The sequence below is a fragment of the Periplaneta americana genome, chromosome 10, assembly GCF_040183065.1.
Source record: "Periplaneta americana isolate PAMFEO1 chromosome 10, P.americana_PAMFEO1_priV1, whole genome shotgun sequence".
Taxonomy (NCBI): Eukaryota; Metazoa; Arthropoda; class Insecta; order Blattodea; family Blattidae; genus Periplaneta; species Periplaneta americana.
The window spans coordinates 24,368,235-24,388,594 of NC_091126.1; the positions used below are offsets into that span (position 1 = coordinate 24,368,235).

General features: G+C 33.8%; 1 protein-coding gene across 1 annotated transcript in view; it reads left to right on the top strand.

The window, feature by feature from the left end:
- The window catches only part of LOC138707521 (MOXD1 homolog 2-like), a 1,036,064-nt gene extending 1,025,561 nt beyond the window's left edge, over window positions 1-10,503 (top strand). The window contains exon 11 of the mRNA XM_069837046.1: window positions 4,636-10,503. Coding sequence (XP_069693147.1) covers window positions 4,636-4,911 — 276 coding nt within the window. The 3' untranslated portion in view covers window positions 4,912-10,503. The remainder of the gene's footprint in view (window positions 1-4,635) is intronic.
- The last annotated feature ends 9,857 nt before the right edge of the window (window positions 10,504-20,360 follow it).

The following is a 20,360-nucleotide window of genomic DNA, read 5'->3' on the forward strand; positions in this document are numbered from 1 at the left end:
ACGTGTAACTTCACGCTGCATGCCACATTGTAGATGTGTCTAACTCCGCACAAGTTCGTGTCTTGTCTTCTTCTGTATAGCATCTTGTTATATACGAAATGTAATATTAACGGTCATGATCGACTGAAGTACCACTTTGTGATATTTGAAATGAAAGCCAATCCCAAGTAGGGCCTTGAAATTTTTTATGACGAACTAGATACTGAAGCAAATGTTCCACGGTATGTTGCATGCGGGGCGAAGCAGCAATTCCAAAATGAGGTCCGGGCAAATGTTTTGTTATGACAACGAGGATGGGAATTGTCGCATATGCAAGTAATAAGGTAATGCTCTGGTGCTTTCACTTGTCACATATTGACGAGTAACAAGAAAGTACGAGTGGCTGGAGGACAATAACTTAACTCTCCTTGTGAAATTTGTAACGAATTTCTTCTTGCGGACACTATCGATCTCACATTATTTTTGTGTATTAAAATAAACACTATTAATTTTCTTCTCTCCAAGGAATCTTTATATTAGAATTATTGATTTTTAAACTTTACTGAAGTACTGGTCACACATTTCTTTAAATACTCGTACTATAAAAATTCTGTCCTCTAGGGTTCATGAATATATTAGAACGTTTATATTATTATTTTAATGTACCGAAGTACATACTATATTTCCATACAGATATTCTGCGTCATCATATGATGAAAGAGTAATGGAACAAGAGAAAAATTCTCTCCGGCACCGGGATTTGAACCCGGGTTTTCAGCTCTACGTGCTGATGCTTTATCCACTAAGCCACACCGGATACCCATCCCGGTGCCGGACAGAATCGTCTCAGTTTAAGTTCCAACTCTTGGGTTCCCTCTAGTCACTCATAACGAGTGCACCTCAGCACATGTGTGGACTTCAGTCCTTCGTTCATAGACACCTATGACGTAGTGTAGAGGGCGGCCACTAGAGGGAACCCAAGAGTTGCAACTTAAACTGAGACGATTTCGTCCGGCACCGGGATGGGTATCCGGTGTGGCTTAGTGGATAAAACATCAGCAAGTAGAGCTGAAAACCCGGGTTCAAATCCCGTTTCCGGAGAGAATTTTTCCCTGTTCCATTACTCTTTCATCGCATGATGACGCAGAATATCTGCATGGAAATATCGTATGTACTTCGGTACATTAAAATAATAATATATATGACATGCGTAAATCACTTCGTGATTTAAGACGGCGCGTATTCCGTCGGATCCCGGCCAACTAGTCACTCATAACGAGTGCACCTCAGCACATGTGTGGACTTCAGTTCTATGTTCATAGACACCTATGACGTAGTGCAGAGGGCGGCCACTAGAGGGAACCCAAGAGTTGGAACTTAAACTGAGACGATTCTGTCCGGCACCGGGATGGGTATCCGGTGTGGCTTAGTGGATAAAACATCAGCACGTAGAGCTGAAAACCCGGGTTCAAATCCCGGTTCCGGAGAGAATTTTTCCCTGTTCCATTACTCTTTCATCGCATGATGACGCAGAATATCTGCATGGAAATATCGTATGTACTTCGGTACATTAAAATAATAATATATATGATATGCGTAAATCACTTCGTGGTTTAAGACGGCGCTTATTCCGTCAGATCCCGGCCAACTAGTCACCCATAACGAGTGCACCTCAGTACATGTGTGGACTTCAGTTCTATGTTGATAGACACCTATGACGTAGTGCAGAGGGCGGCCACTAGAGGGAACCCAAGAGTTGGAACTTAAACTGAGACGATTCTGTCCGGCACCGGGATGGGTATCCGGTGTGGCTTAGTGGATAAAGCATCAACACGTAGAGCTGAAAACCCGGTTTCAAATCCCGGTGCCGGAGAGAATTTTTCTCTGTTCTGTTACTCTTTCATCGTATATTAGAACGTTGTATACACGGTCACATAGAAGCATACAAACATGTACATCTTCATGTCACATTGTAATTCTTTAGCAAATATAATTCTTTCAGTTCAGAAGAAATAAAATACATGTAGCTTGATTTATTATCCGCAAAAAAAAAGACTCCAAAATTTGAATTGCTGAACCAGGGAATAATAATAATAATAATAATAATAATAATAATAATAATAATAATAATAATAATAATAATAATATGAATAAGAAGAAGAAGAATTAGAAGAAGAATAGGAGTAGCAGTGTAAAAAGAAAAACAATTTGTGAAGACGAATTTACTCCACCGAAGGAAATATTTACATTTTTGACTCCATTATTCTAAAAGTGATTAAAAATACACCCAAAATTCCGTTCTACATGTTAAATATGAGATTAACTCAGTCTTCCGCAGTGTTTAGTCTATAAGTATATTCTAGAATTAATTGATAGAATACGGGGAGAAAATATTCTGATTAGTTTTGCGTCTGCTTTCTTTTTCTTATACAGAGACATCCATTCATTAATTATTCTGTACAAGGCTAGGTCTTCCACTGGAAACGCAGCTTTTCCAGTTTTTCATGTTTACTGCATTTCTCTTTGACTCCACATATGGTACATATATCTTAATGTCGTCTATCATCTGATAACTTCTTCTGCTCCGATCTCTTCTCCCGTTCACCATTCCTTCCAGTGCAACCTTCAGTAGGTAGTTTCTTCTCGGCCAGTGACCCAACCAATTCATTTTTCTCTTCCTGATCAGTTTCAACATGAATCTTTCTTCATCCACTCTTTCCAACACAGTTTCATTTCTTATTCTGTCTCTCCATTTCACATGCTCCATTTTTCTCGGCGTCCACATTTCAAATGCTTCTATTCACTTCACTTCTCTTCACTTCATCGTAATATTCATGTTTCTGCCCCATACAGTGGCACACTTCACACAAGGCACTTCACTAGTCTCTTCCTTAATTCTTATCCAGAGGTCCGCAGAAGATGCTGATAAAGCTAAAATATATTTAGAAGAACTGTTGTTTTACCTTATAATTTAATAAATATATTGTTACAAAGAAACTAAAATAATTATGTTCTTATAATGTACAGTATATGTAGGCCTACATTATAACTGTAAAGAAGGAAGTAAAATTAACCCCTTCAGACCTGATGTAATAATAATAATAATAATAATAATAATAATAATAATAATAATAATAATAATGGTTTATTTTAACTGGCAGAGTTAAGGCCATTCGGCCTTCTCTTCCACTCAACCAGTGCGATACAAAAATACAAAATTACTATATTGCTAAGGAGCAAAACATAATTAATACAATACAATACAATACAATACAATACAATACAATACAATACATAACAATTCTTTTACCTTCCCAACACTCCAATGAAATAATTATGTACTAATAATAACATTAATAATAATAATCATACCTGAATATAATTAAATCATTAAACTCGATTATGATTACAATTACAACTTCAATTTGTCTGCGTCAGTAAGAAATTGTTTAGTTTTGTCTTGAAAGTAGTTATTGTCTGGCAGCTCCTAATCTTCTGATGTAGAGAATTCCATTCACGAGGGACGGAGACAGTGAAAGAGGATGAATAGTGGGATTTTCTATGGGGAGGAATTGCTTGAATTTGGCTCTCTTGTGACCTGGTGTTTAGGTTGTGATTGCAGGATAAGTAGTTAAACCGGGAACGAAGATAATTTGGAGTAGAAGTGTGGAGAACACGAAACAGAAGAGAAAGCGAATGAAGTGATCTACGGTTATTGAGTCGCAGCCAGGATAAATATCCGAACGAAGGTGTAATATGGTCAAATTTGCGAGCATTGCTGATGAATCTGACACACATATTGTGCACACGCTGTAGCTTGTTCGAAAGTTCAGTTGTCAAATCTGTATTATGTCGCAATAGTCAAACAGTGGTAATACGAGGGTTTGCACTAAAGTCTGTTTTAATTTTGGCGGGAGAAAGTTTCTGAACGGGTTAAGAGAATGCATGGTATAGCATACTCTCTTGGATATTTCCTTTATTTGGCATTCCCACATTATGTGTACATTGTTTCTTTTTCTCTTTTTTGAAATGTTTTCGATATTTTTTAATATTTTGAAAAAATTAGTGTGATAGAAATGGAGAATATTATTTTTGAAATATTTCTATACCGGAATTAAAAATAAAATTTAAAATTTTGGGGCCCTCCAGGAGTCAAAATTGCCCTCAAATTTTGATTTTCTATGAAGGCTTGATTTGGGAATTTTGGATCCCCAGAATGATTTTGGAAAGCTCTATTAATTTTATTGAAGCTTTCCTTTACAGTAGTTTCCATGTTTGACTTTGAATGGGAGTTTCGACCTGATTGTTTTGGAAGGTTTTGTTTACTGCATTGAAAGTTTCCTTTACAACTGAACGTTTTGGAACATTCTGTTGTTATTTCTATGTTCCGTGTTCAATCTGGACTTTTCTTTTGTTGCAACAGTGCTTCCTAAGTGAATTGTATTTCTATGATTATTTAGGTCAACATTTTAATGAATTTCACTGTAAATAATGTTTCTAGTTGTTTGAATTTGCGTTTTATTCTTCTTTTACTAACGAGTCAGCTATCTGGTTTCCAGAAAGGTCCACATACCATTATAATCATTGAAAACTATTAATATTTACATTGTTCTTTGTACAAATAAATGCAATTATTTGACTTTGTTCTCTTTGCAGGGAACGGGAGATTTCGAGTCGTTTTACCCCAACATAACGAAGCCATACCAGGACGTGAATCAGTGCCATAATTTGTGGAAGAAACCCAGGCGAAGAAAGAAGCCTGGCGATCGTGAAGACGATAGAGAACTGGAAGGGGAGATGAGTAAAAAAACCAAAGTTTATAACAGTATTGGAGTTCAAGAATCGTCTAGGTTAAATAGTTGTGAGAGAACAACGTTACTAGGTTGGCTAGTGTCTGTCACAGCGCTGAGTGCCATATTTTTGTGGAGCTGAAGCGAAAGAGAATAAAATCATTATCTTACTTCAAAATGACTCATGATGTCGCAACAAAGTATGACAGTGCACTTTGTTTATTTCGTAGACAATTGGCAGACGATTTAATAAGATAGATGAAATTTTTTTAGAGTGAATTTGAGTGAATGTATACACAGATTGGTGAAGATTATTGATGAATCCCAAACGCAGTAAAAAAAAATATGTAGGAATCGTGTATGTTATGTTCACTATTCTGTAAAGAAATAAATTACACTCAGAAAAAATTGTTGAAGAAATTACTTAAGGGTGTATGTACGTGAACGACCACAAACATTATCAGAAAATGCAGGCTCTAAATTTCTAAAATTTTGTAAGGAAATGAACTCACAAATGGACAAAAATTACAAGGCACCACAACAAGACTTATTAGAACTTAAATATCTGATAAAAGTATAACAAGGTTGCTAATACTATTTTTTTTTGTTAGAATTCACTTTTTACTTTAAATTAAATTTTCCAAAATTTGAAAATTTTTACACACATATTTTTTCATACCTCCACAACCATTACAGATAGAATTATGAAATTTTGTACACTATTTTAACATGCATTTATGCAAAAGGTAGACTAAAATAATGCCCATTTCTTTGAAAATAGAAAAATTAGGTCACAAAACATTATGTAAATTTTAATATATTTCTCCTATATCAAATAAGAAATTAATTGTATTAAAGTAAACAACTCTACATGTCTGAGAATAGTATACTTTTCAGAAATAAGTGTTTATTACATGCAGGAAAAATATTAAAGATGTCAGAGAGACCATAACAATGTTATGGTTACCAAATGATGTAACTGCAGATTTTTTTTGTTTTTTTTTTTTTTTCATACTTTGATAAAACTGATTTGAAAAATATTATTAGTAATCTTTGTTTATACTTTTATCAGATATTTAAGTTCTAATAAGTCTTGTTTTGGTACCTAGCAAGTTTTGTCCAATTGAGTTCATTTTCTTATAGAATTTTAGAAATTTAGAGCATGCATTTTCTGGTAATAATTGTGGTCGTCACGTGCATATACCCTTAATATTGCATTAATAATTTAGACTTTATTTGCTTATTAAATTTTTTTCTTAATTTATTAGTAAGAAATAAATTTGAAATACATATTTCCGAAATTCCTTTTATTCTGTAAATATGAGCAAGCCACTGATACTCTGAATTTTAATAAATTACAGGCACTATAAAACATTTAAATATTGCATTATGTGAAAATACTGTAATTTCTGTGTAAAATATTGGATAATGAGGATTTAGTTGCACATATTAAAGGCTTATTTCTTACTTGACAATAAATTTATCATCAATGTCGTTTCGAAACGAAATATTCTTAATTGAATTCATCAACCTGCAGACACTGTTTGAGATATTCAATTAAATTGGAAGAAACCTGCAGAAAATGCAATATATAAATTTGAAATGGAAAGTAGTAAATGGTACACCTGTTGCTGTGAGAATACTGTTGACAATAATGACGAAATCATCGCTAATTATTGCAAGTCTTAATTACATGAAATTTACATAATCAAAGCATAATTAATTGTATTTTTAATTTTGCTTAATTTCGGCACTATAAGTTATTTGTACAGCATCCTTTAATGCCATAACCAGCAATCTACCTTCAGAATAAAGGAGTAAATCGCGGTAGAATAATTTTATTTAATGGAAGAGATGTGTTACCAAGTATGGAAGATAGTTACTTTCAAAACTATCGTCCATACTTGGCAACATATCCCTTTAAATTTCATCACGTTGGATATTATATTTAATAAATTTGATCTTAACGTATCGTTTTATGTTTTTGGGTAATTTCACCCTCAAATATGAAAATTCATCCTCTTCTGATAATAAGCTTAGTGTTCCTTCCGAATACGAATTTGGTTATCGTTACCTTAAATATATTTCATTTCATCACACCGTAATTCCAGGAACTGGAAGAAACTTAAGGTATTTTGTAACCACTTATTAAGATAGTTGTTAAGTGGTATGTCATTTTAGCACAAGTGTATATGCATATGTCAGACATAATCTCTGATTTACCACAAACAATTTCAGAACACTCTGTATATAGAAACTCACATTTTCAATAATGCTTCTACTTTGTAGTAGATGTTGACCTGCGATCAAGTTTACACTATAAAAATATGAAACTAAGCTACATGACATGACAGTTAATATTTGCAAATTAAAAGAGAGGAGATATATTCATTTAAGGGGAATGGGTAGTCTACGCGTATGGCTGTTGTTTATGATTGAAGAAATTTTGCCATTACTCTTCAACTTTTGAGTCTATCAATTTACAATTTTTACAGCATACACACAATATTTGCAGATATATTTTCGTTTTTAGATTATCTTTCAAACTCATATACTTAATTTTATAAAAACTTTTAAACCTGAAAAATATTAATTAAATTTAAGTTAAAACATGGGTATTTTAGGAACATTTTTCTCAGAAACCCTTTGCACTGCAGGTCCCTAAAAATTCATGCTTATTTATAATGCAGTTGACTATATTTACAACCACTTTAATCACTTTATGAATATTGGTTCAATAGAAAAAAAAATATTTAAAATTTTTCATATTTTTTCATACTTTTCTAGCTGTAAAGTTCATAATAATTTTGATAACTTTGAGAAAACAGCCATGCGTCTTCACTACTATATGAAATAGTAGTATGCAAAATTTCACCTTCCTAGCCTCAATAATGTCTGACAAAAATGTTCCTAGAGTATCCATATTTTTTAACTTAAAATTAATTAACATTTTTTCAGGTTGAACTTTTTTTATAAAATCAAGTATATAAAATAGATAATTTAAAAACCGAAATTTACCTGTAATTATTGTGTCTATGCATGAAAATAGTAAATTGATAGATTCAAAAGTTGAAGAGTAGTAGCAAAATTTCTTCGTTTATTTCACTAATATACAAGACCCATGCTTTCAGACTACCTAATCCCCTTAAATGTATTGAAAATACTTTTGCTTCTTTTGTGTATAACTATAGTCTCACGATGTTCTTTATTTTAATTCGTCACGAAAGCGTATTATCGTGCAGTTTGGGATTCATTCATCACTTTATAGTGAGCATAAATTTTAATTCAATTTTAGGCTTACACGAATATTCACTTCACAAATAAAGCTGTTTCTTTGAAAAGTAAAGTCGAATACATTATGGAGCCTGTAACCAGTAAGAATGTATTTATTTTTGTACATACTATAAATAAAAAAAAACACTTATTGTGATTGGTGCTATTTCTGTTTCACATTATACTTTAAAAGTAAAGTGATATAAAAGGTCTTTTCGTCATAATAATGATTATTATTATTATTATTTGTGCATATAAATAATATTGTGTGTTGCTGTGATAGTTACAAAATAAACGCTGTACAAAACTAAGAGACCAAATCTTTGGTGTGAGTGGCTTCAAACCACATAAAATAATTACAGCATTTGAGGAAAACCTCGAAGCAGAGATTATTATATATAAACTTTTCATTGTATGTATGGATTGAGTGAAAGGCATGAGAAATTGATTTCATGTTCGAAGTTGTTAATCTTAGCTCTGATGAGTCATCACGTTCTTTTTCATACATGGCTTATTAAATCAAGTTCGCAAAATCTCGAGGCAACCTAATATTTTGTCATATTAGAGGACGTTGATTGAACGTCGTTGGTTTGGTTTATGATTTTCGAAATAAAGTTAAGAGCAATAGAAACATCTGCCTGCTATAATCACGACTGTTTAACTCTTCTAATGCAAGGTGTGTCCTTGTAGAAGTATCTTAGTTAAACTCATTGGGGATGGAGAGTTGCTAGCTGTATTCCGATAAGAATGACGGTAAAAATGCTTAAATGTTACCAATCTAACAATTTTAAGCAAGTTTTACGCATATGAAATATTTACAGGATTTTAAATTATATAACATTGATATTACTATTATTGAACTACGAAACCGTCTTTTTGCATTGCCGATTTAGAATATCATCGGATAAAAATAGCGATATGTGCCACTTATATTCAGCTGACGAGTGATTAGTCGTTAGTTTTCGTGTTACGTTTGAATCTACTAAACACACAAGCCGCTGTTGTGAACAGATCGGGTAGCAGAGACAATAGTTCGTTAATGGTTAGACATTTATTTTAATATTTTTGTATTATGATATCATTTTCATTTTGTGTAGTATTAATTTTTGTTATTATTTTGCAACATTTTACTATTTTTTTTCTTCTCACTTCTCGTTAAATTTCACTGCTTATATATTTTGTGACCTAGGGAGTGTGAAAGAAGACCCTATGGCCTTAACTTCGCTAGTAGAAATAAATAAAAATAAATAAATAAATAAATAAAAAGTTAATGAATTATTGAATAAATAAGTAATAAGTTAATGAATTAATGAATAAATTAATAATAATTTAATGAATTAATGGAAAAGTAAATAATTTAATGAATTAATGAATGAATATAAGAAAACAAACAAAAACTGGTTTTCAGTTTAATGTTGAAACATTGTACTCATAGCTTATTTAAACTAAAAACAATAGGGTTATGCAATTTGTGCTTAAATATCTCACTTTAAGTGATAAATTATCACGCACTCTTTGAAGATAAATGTGGAAAATTTACTAGTAATAATATTGTTTGTCTAAAAGATACCTGTATTACCGATCGGGCTATGTAACGTGAGATGTAGTTCCGATTTTTGACATGACTGGCTTTAACATTACTTATGAATTTCAATAGTCTCGAATTGGAGGTTTTTCTGTTATTTGTGTATGGTTAAAATACTGCTTGTTCGGGTCATTTGGACAGGGACATCATTTTATTTTTACTAACATTTTTAATATTAACCTGGCTATACCTTTCTATTAACGATTGAAACAGGAAACACCGTTTGCTACCCTTTCCACGACGGAGTTCGATGATACTGGCGTAAAATACAAATCACTTTACTAGGTATAGGAGGGAAGAAAAGTAGTTCATCCACTTATGTAAACTAGGAAATATCGCAATTTTGAGTTTGATAATTTTCATTAGGTTTTTTTTAATCAAAATACAGTACTGTATTAACACTTAGTGTTTTACACACGAATTGAGCCATCCATTCGGAAGTATTAATTATGCAGTGTATATTGTACTGTTACAGCACATTAGCGTACTATATAGAGAATGAAGTTAAATTCAAAAATAATTATAATATGGATATTTAAACACATTTTAGAAAATGGTGGCCGTTCATTTCGATACAGGCTTCAGTTCTTTTGTCCATATTATCGCACTGTAGACTATTGTACCTAATTTCAATTACCAGTTTCGTCCTTCGTACGAGTAACTCATGTTGAAATAATTCTGTACCTACTCTATAAAAGAGTACCTTACGTACTGTAAATTCAATCTTCACTTCTGCCCCATCCGAAAAGATAAAATCACTCAGAAATGCTATCTACTGTCCGTTCAAGTGGTTTTGTCGCAGGGTTGTAGAAAGGGGGGGGGGAAATCACGTGACAGTTAATTACTTAAGGAGGCCCTTTTATTTAAGTTATTTTAAACACTTGAATAATATTACGTAGACGTCCAATTCCTAACAGAAATTAATGTTTTCAGAAAAGAGCTAAGATAGCCCAGCTACTAGATTTTACAAAGGGGCGAACAGAAGCAGGTGGGGGAAACCGGGATGCGACATAGGGAAACGGACGACAGTACCCGTACGAAAATATGATTCAATATTGAAAGCTCTTTCGTCACTGGAAAACGCGAACATATTTCTGAAACGTACTATACTCAGTAACTCAGTACTGCTTACGCGCCCACGGCTCTGTGTCGTGAACGGTTGGAAGTTTACTAGTAGAAGGGGTGGGAGTGAAGTACATTCCAAAACTCAGGTACAATAAAAATTGAAGTAAAAATAAAATGATGTCCCTGTATATTATAGTATAGGCCTACCATCAGCATACGAAACCTTGTTAAGTGTTGGATGCTAGTTCTCCATGAACAGTGTTGATAGATTTCCATCTTCCCAACCAATTCAAGAATTTGGTGAAACAATTAAATCTGTCATCATTCAAATCTCTAAAAGGATAACAGAGAGCTCATTTCGTTTAGCAACTCCTTTGGAGCAAATCTTTACATTCATTATTCTCAACCCCTTCACAATGATATCAATGAAGGCAACTGTACCAGAGTTTCCACCGTATTCTATCATCATAGCAGACAGAGTTGTTTCATTGAATATATACATCACTAATTTAACCTTTTGTCACTCCAAATTAGAAGGGTGGAAAGAAAGGCGTGGAGCAGTTTTCAACAATTGGTTTGTTTCTTTCTTGTAAAGAATCTCTACATCTGAAAATTGTGCACTTAAAATTTCATCCGAATCATTACCAAAAGAAGGAAACAGGAATGTTTTGTTGGAAATTTTTGTTCAACCAATTGTTTCTGCAATTCTTGAATATACGTACAGCATCATACATGAGAAAAATAGGAAAATGTGGATACTGAAACATATGATGATTATCAGAATTCTTGGTCAGACACGAAAAACGTTGCCTGTTGAGTACACTGTTGTCAGTTATTACAGTCACAACACTTAAACCACATTTATCAAACTCGTCTTTACATATTTCATAAAACTAAGCACCTGTTAACTGCCTTACCGGTGTTACTGATGCTACTTCTTTGAAACTGCCATCAACAGAGGACACCATAAATGCTAAAATTGTTTTGGCTTGTACTGATACATCGTTGTTAGCATAACCAGCAATTGTCTCACCCTTATAATGAATTCCTGCCTTGATGAAAATTTCATCTATCTGTAAAGCTACATATGTCTCCCTTTCTGTTAATTTATCTACTGAACACTTTATAAAATAATGGTTCTGAGTAACATCATTTGAAGGTATCGTGAAAGATGATGACAACTTTCGTAAATGTTTTTCATGTTGTAAATTCAATAAACTATAGTATTACGTCCTAAGACTGGTAATAAATCATGAATACGTGAATTACCATACAGACAGAATAACGTAGTTTTTCGTAACACGTCATTCAATCTGTTCGAGTAGAAAGAGCAAATTTTTACAAAGATCTTGATCAGCATCTGCAATGATATTTCTAAATAACACAATACTTTTCTTAATTGTTTCTACAACTGAATTATGTGAAACTAGACTCAAAAACAACTTTCTGAGACATTGAACAATAACACATTACCAAACGCATGTTGAGATAACCCTGATATCATTTTTGGTACACGAATGAGCCACTAAGAGTGCTATTCATAGACATTTCGCTAGCCCTCGCTACGAGCGTGCTAAACTAGACCCGGCTATCGACTGATTACTTGTACAGGATCCATAGTATCATATATCATATCATACCATGTCACATCATATCATGTCATATCATATATCATATCATATCATATCATATCATATCATATCATATCATATCATATCATATCATATCATATCATATCGTCGTGTGAATGCAAGAACTAGGTAACTTGATTTTTCATATTTTGTGACATTGCCTATTTACTTATTTATTGCACTAAAAAATATGTCTCATTTTCATTTACCTTTTTGTTATATTGGAAAATAGATGTCGCTGATATCGTTCGATCAGTTACCAAGTTCTTGCATTATATTTTGTGCGATTTTTGCTATGCTATAAAAGAGGTAACTAAAAAACGCAAATTTCGAGTTACCTATTTCTTGCATTCACACGACGATATCATATCATATCATATCATATCATATCATATCATATCATATCATATCATATCATATCATATCATATCATATCATATCATATCGCTAACACTGATTTATGAATACGAAAACGTTAGTTCGCTGATCATCCACCGGAAACCCGCGCTAAGCATGTCTATGAATATGGCCCTTAGAGTTCAACTACGACAAGGATTATTTAGTATGGTATTCTCATATGCAGGGCCCGGAGACAGCCGCTGTCAGAGCGTTTAGCCTCTTCCCTTACCTTAGTTGCTGTTATGCTCTATTTACAATACAAGTTTACCACCCTTGCTCATATGGATGTATCTCTCTTAGATGGAATAAAACATAATTCGAAAAATTGGCACTACTCCCTTTTGGAAACTTACCTATGTCTTCACTTTTCAAGGGAAGTACATTTTGTTTCTAGATTTATTGAAATTAATTACTTAATTGGGGACAGTAGAAAGTTTCAGTGTTAGTAGAGTAATATACATACAATTCATCACCATGTTATGAATTACATATTACCCGTGAAGTTTGTGCGGATGATCTCTGAATATAGACATGTCAATCTAGTGGATTATCTATATATTGTACTTGTTCACAACCGTGTAGCCTTCCCTCCAAATGACGTCAGACACTGTGTGTGCATGAACGAAGTTCATAGCCAATTTTCTGTATGCATTTGCCCGTGAGGCGGGTTCAGCTTGGGCTTACATACGACACAATAATTAATTATTGATGCAACACTCGGAGTTTAATGACGTCAGTTGTTCCAAACAGTGTGGATATTTGAAGCTTAACTCCCATGTTCAATTTTGACAAGAGGTTGTTATCAACTAGTACGTTTTTGTCTTCGATGACATGCATCTATATTTTCAGCAAACAACAAAATTTCCTCTTTCTACATATAAATACACAATTCTTCCTCTGTGGCATATATTTAAGGCAGTGGTGGGCAGATTTCTTGCACTGCGTGCTTGCACTGTGCGACAATCCATGCTAATGATATTAGGAGATCAGGACCAAGCAACAGGTCCTGTACGGCCGATCCACCTGCCTGAAATACATTTTCTATAAACATCCAAATATTATGTGAGAAATATTGCGTGTGGTCATTATGTTGCAATAATAAGCGTTGCCTTACTGCCCAGGGAACCTTCTCCATTAAAAGGGCAGAGTTTCTTGGAGAAGGTGCAGGTGGCTTTCGTCGTTGAGACAGGCTGGAAGTAAAATAGGGCCAACCAGCGTACCAGCTGAACAAACAGTATTCCCGATTCTAACACCGTGAAGTTTACTAAGGGCACGACGCCATCCCAAAAATATCTGATAAAAAATTGCCTCTTCTACCATTTCTTAGATTAAGTGCACGAACTTCTGGGACACTCTACATACTGCAAAGTAATCACATCGGTTTCCAGCATGAGATTACATAAATATGTATCTTATTTTATATATTAAATCTACATTCTAATTATATTCTGTATGGTCTGATACACCCTGTATAACACCAATGATACGTGCTTGAAAAGCTAGCACTGTAGTGGTCTACATAATTATGGTTTTGATTTATTTGTTGTTTCTGTATTTATCCCTTATTGTATTTCAGAATTTCGTCTTACCTAATACATAAGTATTATTTTTTATGAGAGAAAAAACTAATTTCTTTTCTTTTTCAACATATAGATCAACCGTACTCTAAATAATATATTCATTCGTCTCTAGAGTATGAATCACAGTCTGTAAAAGTAAGTTGAGATATCTCAATTTTCAAATAATAATATCGCTTAAAGAATAACCTTGAAGAAGTTAACACAGACTTTTAATACAAACTTACTCCCTATTTTCAATGACACCTTGAAAAACTTCGTGTTAAATTTAAAAAACAGCGTATCTTTGTCTCAAATAATATTTACTTCCTTACTAAAAATCTGTAGTGTATCAAGTGTTTAAAATATTTATAAAGACAGGAATCTTTAGATATTTTTCCTGAAGGAAAATGCAAATTCCTGCAAAATTAAGTAGGCCACTCTGAATTATTAAGTAACCCAATTACTCAGTTACTTAAAGAAAATCTTGTGCGTTGTATTTTGCACAATTAAAATCTTTTAAAGTATTTAAAAATAATTTGTGTAACATTTTTATTTATTCTAAACTCCAGCAAAGCATTATTTGACAAGTGATCTGTAACCATGAAATTTTAATTGACTCTCAAAGAAATTTACTTCTTTGGCGGCTGCCCTCTCAGCGTAGAGGTTCGGAAGATCAAAGACAGAACACGCAAAGACAGCTAAAATTGATATTCAATTAGCCATTTTTCTCAGAAATAAAACTTTGTGGAGCGACTGCCGGAATTTGCTATAACACACTTCAAGTGAAATTTCTCTTTACTTGCCGAAGAAGGGAGTTAATTAAGGTGGCACTGGAACGTGAAACTGCAAAATTGCATACCTGAAACAGTTAAGAGCATATGATGAATCCATGAAAGTAACTACGTAGTAATCTCAAGAATCAGTCAATACTTATTTTATTTTTCATTTAAGCATAAACTTTCAGTCGAAGTAAAGCGCGGAAAGAATTCGTTCAGCGGCACAGCAGAGCTTTGAAGTGCATTCTCTATTTGTGTGTACAAAAATTAGGTTGGACTCGAAATTGTGTATGTATATTGAACTTATTTCATGCTTAAGAAATTAAATTTTGCTTTATTTGGTGTAATTGCTATATGCAGTATCAGTGTGCGCATGTTTAATTAATAGTCAAAATAAGTGTGTTTTATTGTTTAACAAATAAGTGTTGATTGTTTACAATTGCTTCAAACTTGTTCTTTACTATTTATTAGCAAATTTGTGCTCTAATAAAAATTCAGTTGAATTAGAAGTAGAGTCCGATCACAAACTTGTGGCCACCTGCGCGAAAGACGATTTGGCATCCACTTACATGGACTCGCCCAAGAGTCTTGCTGGGGGGTGTTTGAACAGTACTCTCGATGCGTAAGCAGTCGCCCGCACACACAGAACCCCCCACTCCGCTCCCAGCACAAGCCTCAGAAAGAAGCTCCTGCAGTTTGGTGGCACGAGTTTGCGATCGGGCTCTACATGTGTTCAGATATGTGATCTATGGGTTTTGTATTAAAACAACATGAATTGCAGTGTCAGCAAGTATCTTGTATTTGTAATTAATATTATTTATAGAAAGGTTGTAAACGTATAACTGCGAGCTGATATGCAAATACGTTGCTATCGACACCTGTAAAATGAATGCCAGTCGATCAGTTGTGAATTTTTTTTAGCCCAATGTACTCCCTTACTTTTTCGTAACTTACTAGCATGTATTGCAGTAGTAACACAAGTACCTATTATAAAATATATTGTAAGTTTTGAGTGTACTCCGAATAATTTATTGTAAGCATATAATACATTAATAGGTGTGTAACGTATTTAATTACGTTAAAAAAGAAAAAAAGAACATGATTAATGTTTCTGCATTTTTCCTATTATTTACCATGTATTTGATATTTGATATATATTTCTTCACAGCACTGCTTTACATGTAATGGTGTACCTCACATTTCTGTATCCGGTGCCACCATTAACATATTATTACAATAACACATTATTTGCAGTACACGTCTACACAAATACACCCAATTACACTATGTACCTTTTATGTTCCTTGGTCAATCTCCCCTTCAGTATTTCTTTTACATTTCATTTGCTATTCCCTATTTGTTCATTAACCCTAATATATCTAATATTATACTCCTTTCACACCCCCATTTTCCTCTAACTACTATTTACTAAAATCTCAATTTCAATTTTTCTCTATAAATTATTATATTTAATTATTTGACCCATTTGTTTTTTTTTTTTACCTTTTATTCATTTACTGTTCCAACGTTCAAATGTTAGTGCTAATTTTATGCTGTCACTTGTTCACTTCTCTTAACCCTTTCTCACTATTTTCACTCATTCCTATTTGCGCTCACTTTCACTTTCTCACTAATCTGCTTACACCTAGTCCATTGTCACTATTCTCACTTCCTATAATACTTATATTTTATTCTACACATCTGCTTATACACTTTCTCTCTCCCCTATACTTCTCGATCTTTTCCAGTTTCACTTTGCTTGCACTTTTTGATCATATCCCCACTATTTTTTTCTACACATATCAAACATCTCTGCTAAATCCTCAACTGTCGCAAGTTCTGACCTTTCTTTACTGTTCGTCTCTGCCTTATTTCTGTCTTTGTCTTTCTTTCTATTTATTTCTTCTTCTATTCCTATTTTTATTTACCATGTAATTAACATTAGTTCAGATCATCTTTACAAATTATTTCCCTTAATTTGTTCGTGATTATTTTCAAGACATGCGAATATTACAGAACTTTCTTTTAAATGAATGGCACACCATTCATTAAAGAAATAAAAATACCACCTATACAAATGGTGTTTGTATATTAATTAACTCTAGCGTTTGTGTATTTTTTTCTGAATTTACAAAAATGTGTTTCTGGCATTTAATGGAGTCTCTTTTTCACCCAGATAGATGGTTGCCATTGTTGTATTACGTACGTAGGCCTACTTATTAAGGAGAGAATAACTACCCCAGGCCTGGCGGATTTATGCGTTAGCTTGAGCGATCTTCAAATAGCTGTCTCCTTCTACTCCCGCAATTTTGTTCATCGTGGACATAAGAATCGATCAGTGGCGCGCAAAGTGTAAGCTACATTTACAATTGTTGTAAACAGAAAATTAAATGTAGTATTTATGTACATATTTAGGCGAAGCACGTCTTGCACACATTGTGAATGGCACGTCAATGAACCTCTGCGTTATTTATCGTTCCTATACACCTGTCCGCAGCTGGTTTCTCTGTGAACGCAAGCGCGCACAAAGCGAGGCTTACATCCAGCCCTGAGCTACCCTATACTGCCAAAGCGCCAATGTCAAATTTGCTTATTCAATAACTCATTATCTTGGGAAATATTAAAGATGTAATGCAATTTTCGCAGGATAGAGATGCAAGATTTCTAAGCAAATTTGCGCAGTTTTATTAAGAAATAAAAGTTTTAAAAGAGATTTAAATTTTTAAGTAATATTGATATTTTATTATTTTTACGGACATGTCACATTTTCTCAGAACTGTAAATAACAGATAGATGAAATTTTAAAGATAGTTGACAGCAGTAGAATAATGAAATTGACTCACATTAAGCGGTGTGTATCTGTTAGTTTGGGCTGAAAAAAATATTTAAATAAGAAACAGATTCAAATCAACATTACTTAAAAAAATGTTAAGTATTTTTACAACATTTATTTCTTGATAGATCCGCGTCAATTTGTCTTCATATCTTGTTTATTTGCCCTTAAAAATTTTCAGTAGGATATCTTCAGTAGTTCCTGAGATAATGAGTTATTAAAAGCAAACTTAAGGTTGACAGTATCTTCCCTTAAAGCATCATTTTTTTCACCATCGTATTTCATTCTTCCCGATCATAGCCTACGGTAACCATGACTCATCTCGATTTAAATATGATCGGAGTTTGACACAATTTTCGAAATGAAACGTTTTATTCTTTGTGTTCAGAATATCATTTTCTGGATTGATTTCATCTTCACTTTCAATTAAAACTTCATCCCACGGATATTTCTCCAAACCACTGAGATGCTTCTGAGAGTACTCACATTATTTCGGACACAAATGGAAGTTCTCGCGTGGATTACAATAATATTCAAGTACGTTTGGATCGGATAATCATAGCAGGAACATTTTTATCACGTCCGCATACGTACAGTGCATTTCACGAGAAGATTCGAGCAAGGAATGTGAGTTTTTTCCCCACTCTTATAACTTATTCCCGACACGGAACCGGCCGACCATTCACTGAGCCTTGTTTGTACCAGGCGACCAATGACATCACTCCCATCCAACTGCTCCTTCAAGAACGCGGAGTTACTGGCTTACTCTCTCCTCTTAGCCCGCAAGGACAATACTCCCCTCGCAGGGAATCTCTCGTGAAATGTGAACGTTTTGGAAAGTTATATCAGAGGACCACCATATGTTTTATTAGTATAATTAATGAATAATTGAAAGTGGTTAATTATAATAGACTATGGAAGTAGTTCATAATATTTCATTTAACGACGACATCATCTGCAGAGTTTATTTAGTTCGAAGTTGTACGTGGATAAGAAATGACTCAGAAATTCTTGCTGAAGTCCTCTGTCAGAGGCTAAGATTTTTTCGTTACACAAATATACACACGGGCCACTTCAGCTTTTTTTCTCACCTGGATTAAATTATGGTAATGTTTTTTTTTTCCCCCGAGCACTAAATAGTTGATGTATATTTCTAATATAGTTTCCTACGAATATAAAATTAAAACATTTTTGTTCTAGCCAACACATTTGACGTAGACCTGTGTCATTTTCTTCAGCAGATATGGGACTAACTTGTGTATAGTCCATCACATAAAATTGCAAGCATCTTCATTGTTTCCTTTGTATTCCCTTGTTCGGTTGTCTTCTTCTTGTTCTCCTCCTAATCGCTTTGTTTTCCTTGTATTTCTTTTGTTGTCTTTGTGTTCACCTTGTTTTCTCCTTATGTTCCCTTGTTCTATTTCCCTTTCTCTTCTTGTCTTCAGTTATCATTGTCTTTCTCTTGTTCTCACTGCATTCCCCTCGTTCATCTTCTATCCATTTGTTCTCCTTGTTTTCCCCTAGTTCTCATTGTTTTCCCTTTATTCTCCTCCTTTGCCAATCAACCTTGCATTCTCCTTTCCCATCCCCTTATCCTCGTGTATTTCCCTTACTTTTCAGTTTTTCTAGATATCCTTGTATTCTCCTTGTTCTCATTATTCTCCTTATTCTAATGTGTTTCCGTTGTTCTCCTACTTTTCCAGTCATTGTTTTATTCTCCTTGTCCTCCTTGCGTTGCCCTTGTTTTCCTTGTTTTCCATTTGTTCTCCTTATATTCTCCTTGTTCTCATTATTCTCCCTATTCTAATATATGTCCCTTGTTCTCCTTCTTTTCCAGTCATTTTGTATTCTCCTTGTCCTCCTTGCGTTGCCCTTGTTCTCCTTGTTTTCCTTTTGTTCTCCTTATATTCTCCTTGTTCTCATTATTCTCCCTATTCTAATATATGTCCCTTGTTCTCCTTCTTTTCCAGTCATTTTGTATTCTCCTTGTCCTCCTTGCGTTGCCCTTGTTCTCCTTGTTTTCCTTTTGTTCTCCTTATATTCTCCTTGTTCTCATTATTCTCCCTATTCTAATATATGTCCCTTGTTCTCCTTCTTTTCCAGTCATTTTGTATTCTCCTTGTCCTCCTTGCGTTGCCCTTGTTCTCCTTGTTTTCCTTTTGTTCTCCTTATATTCTCCTTGTTCTCATTATTCTCCCTATTCTAATATATGTCCCTTGTTCTCCTTCTTTTCCAGTCATTTTGTATTCTCCTTGTCCTCCTTGCGTTGCCCTTGTTCTCCTTGTTTTGCTTTTGTTCTCCTTATATCTCCTTGTTCTCATTTTTCTCCCTATTCTAATATATGTCCCTTGTTCTCCTTCTTTTCCAGTCATTTGGTATTCTCCTTGTCCTCCTTGCGTTGCCCTTGTTCTCCTTGTTTTCCTTTTGTCCTCCTTATATTCTCCTTGTTCTCATTATTCTCCTTATTCTA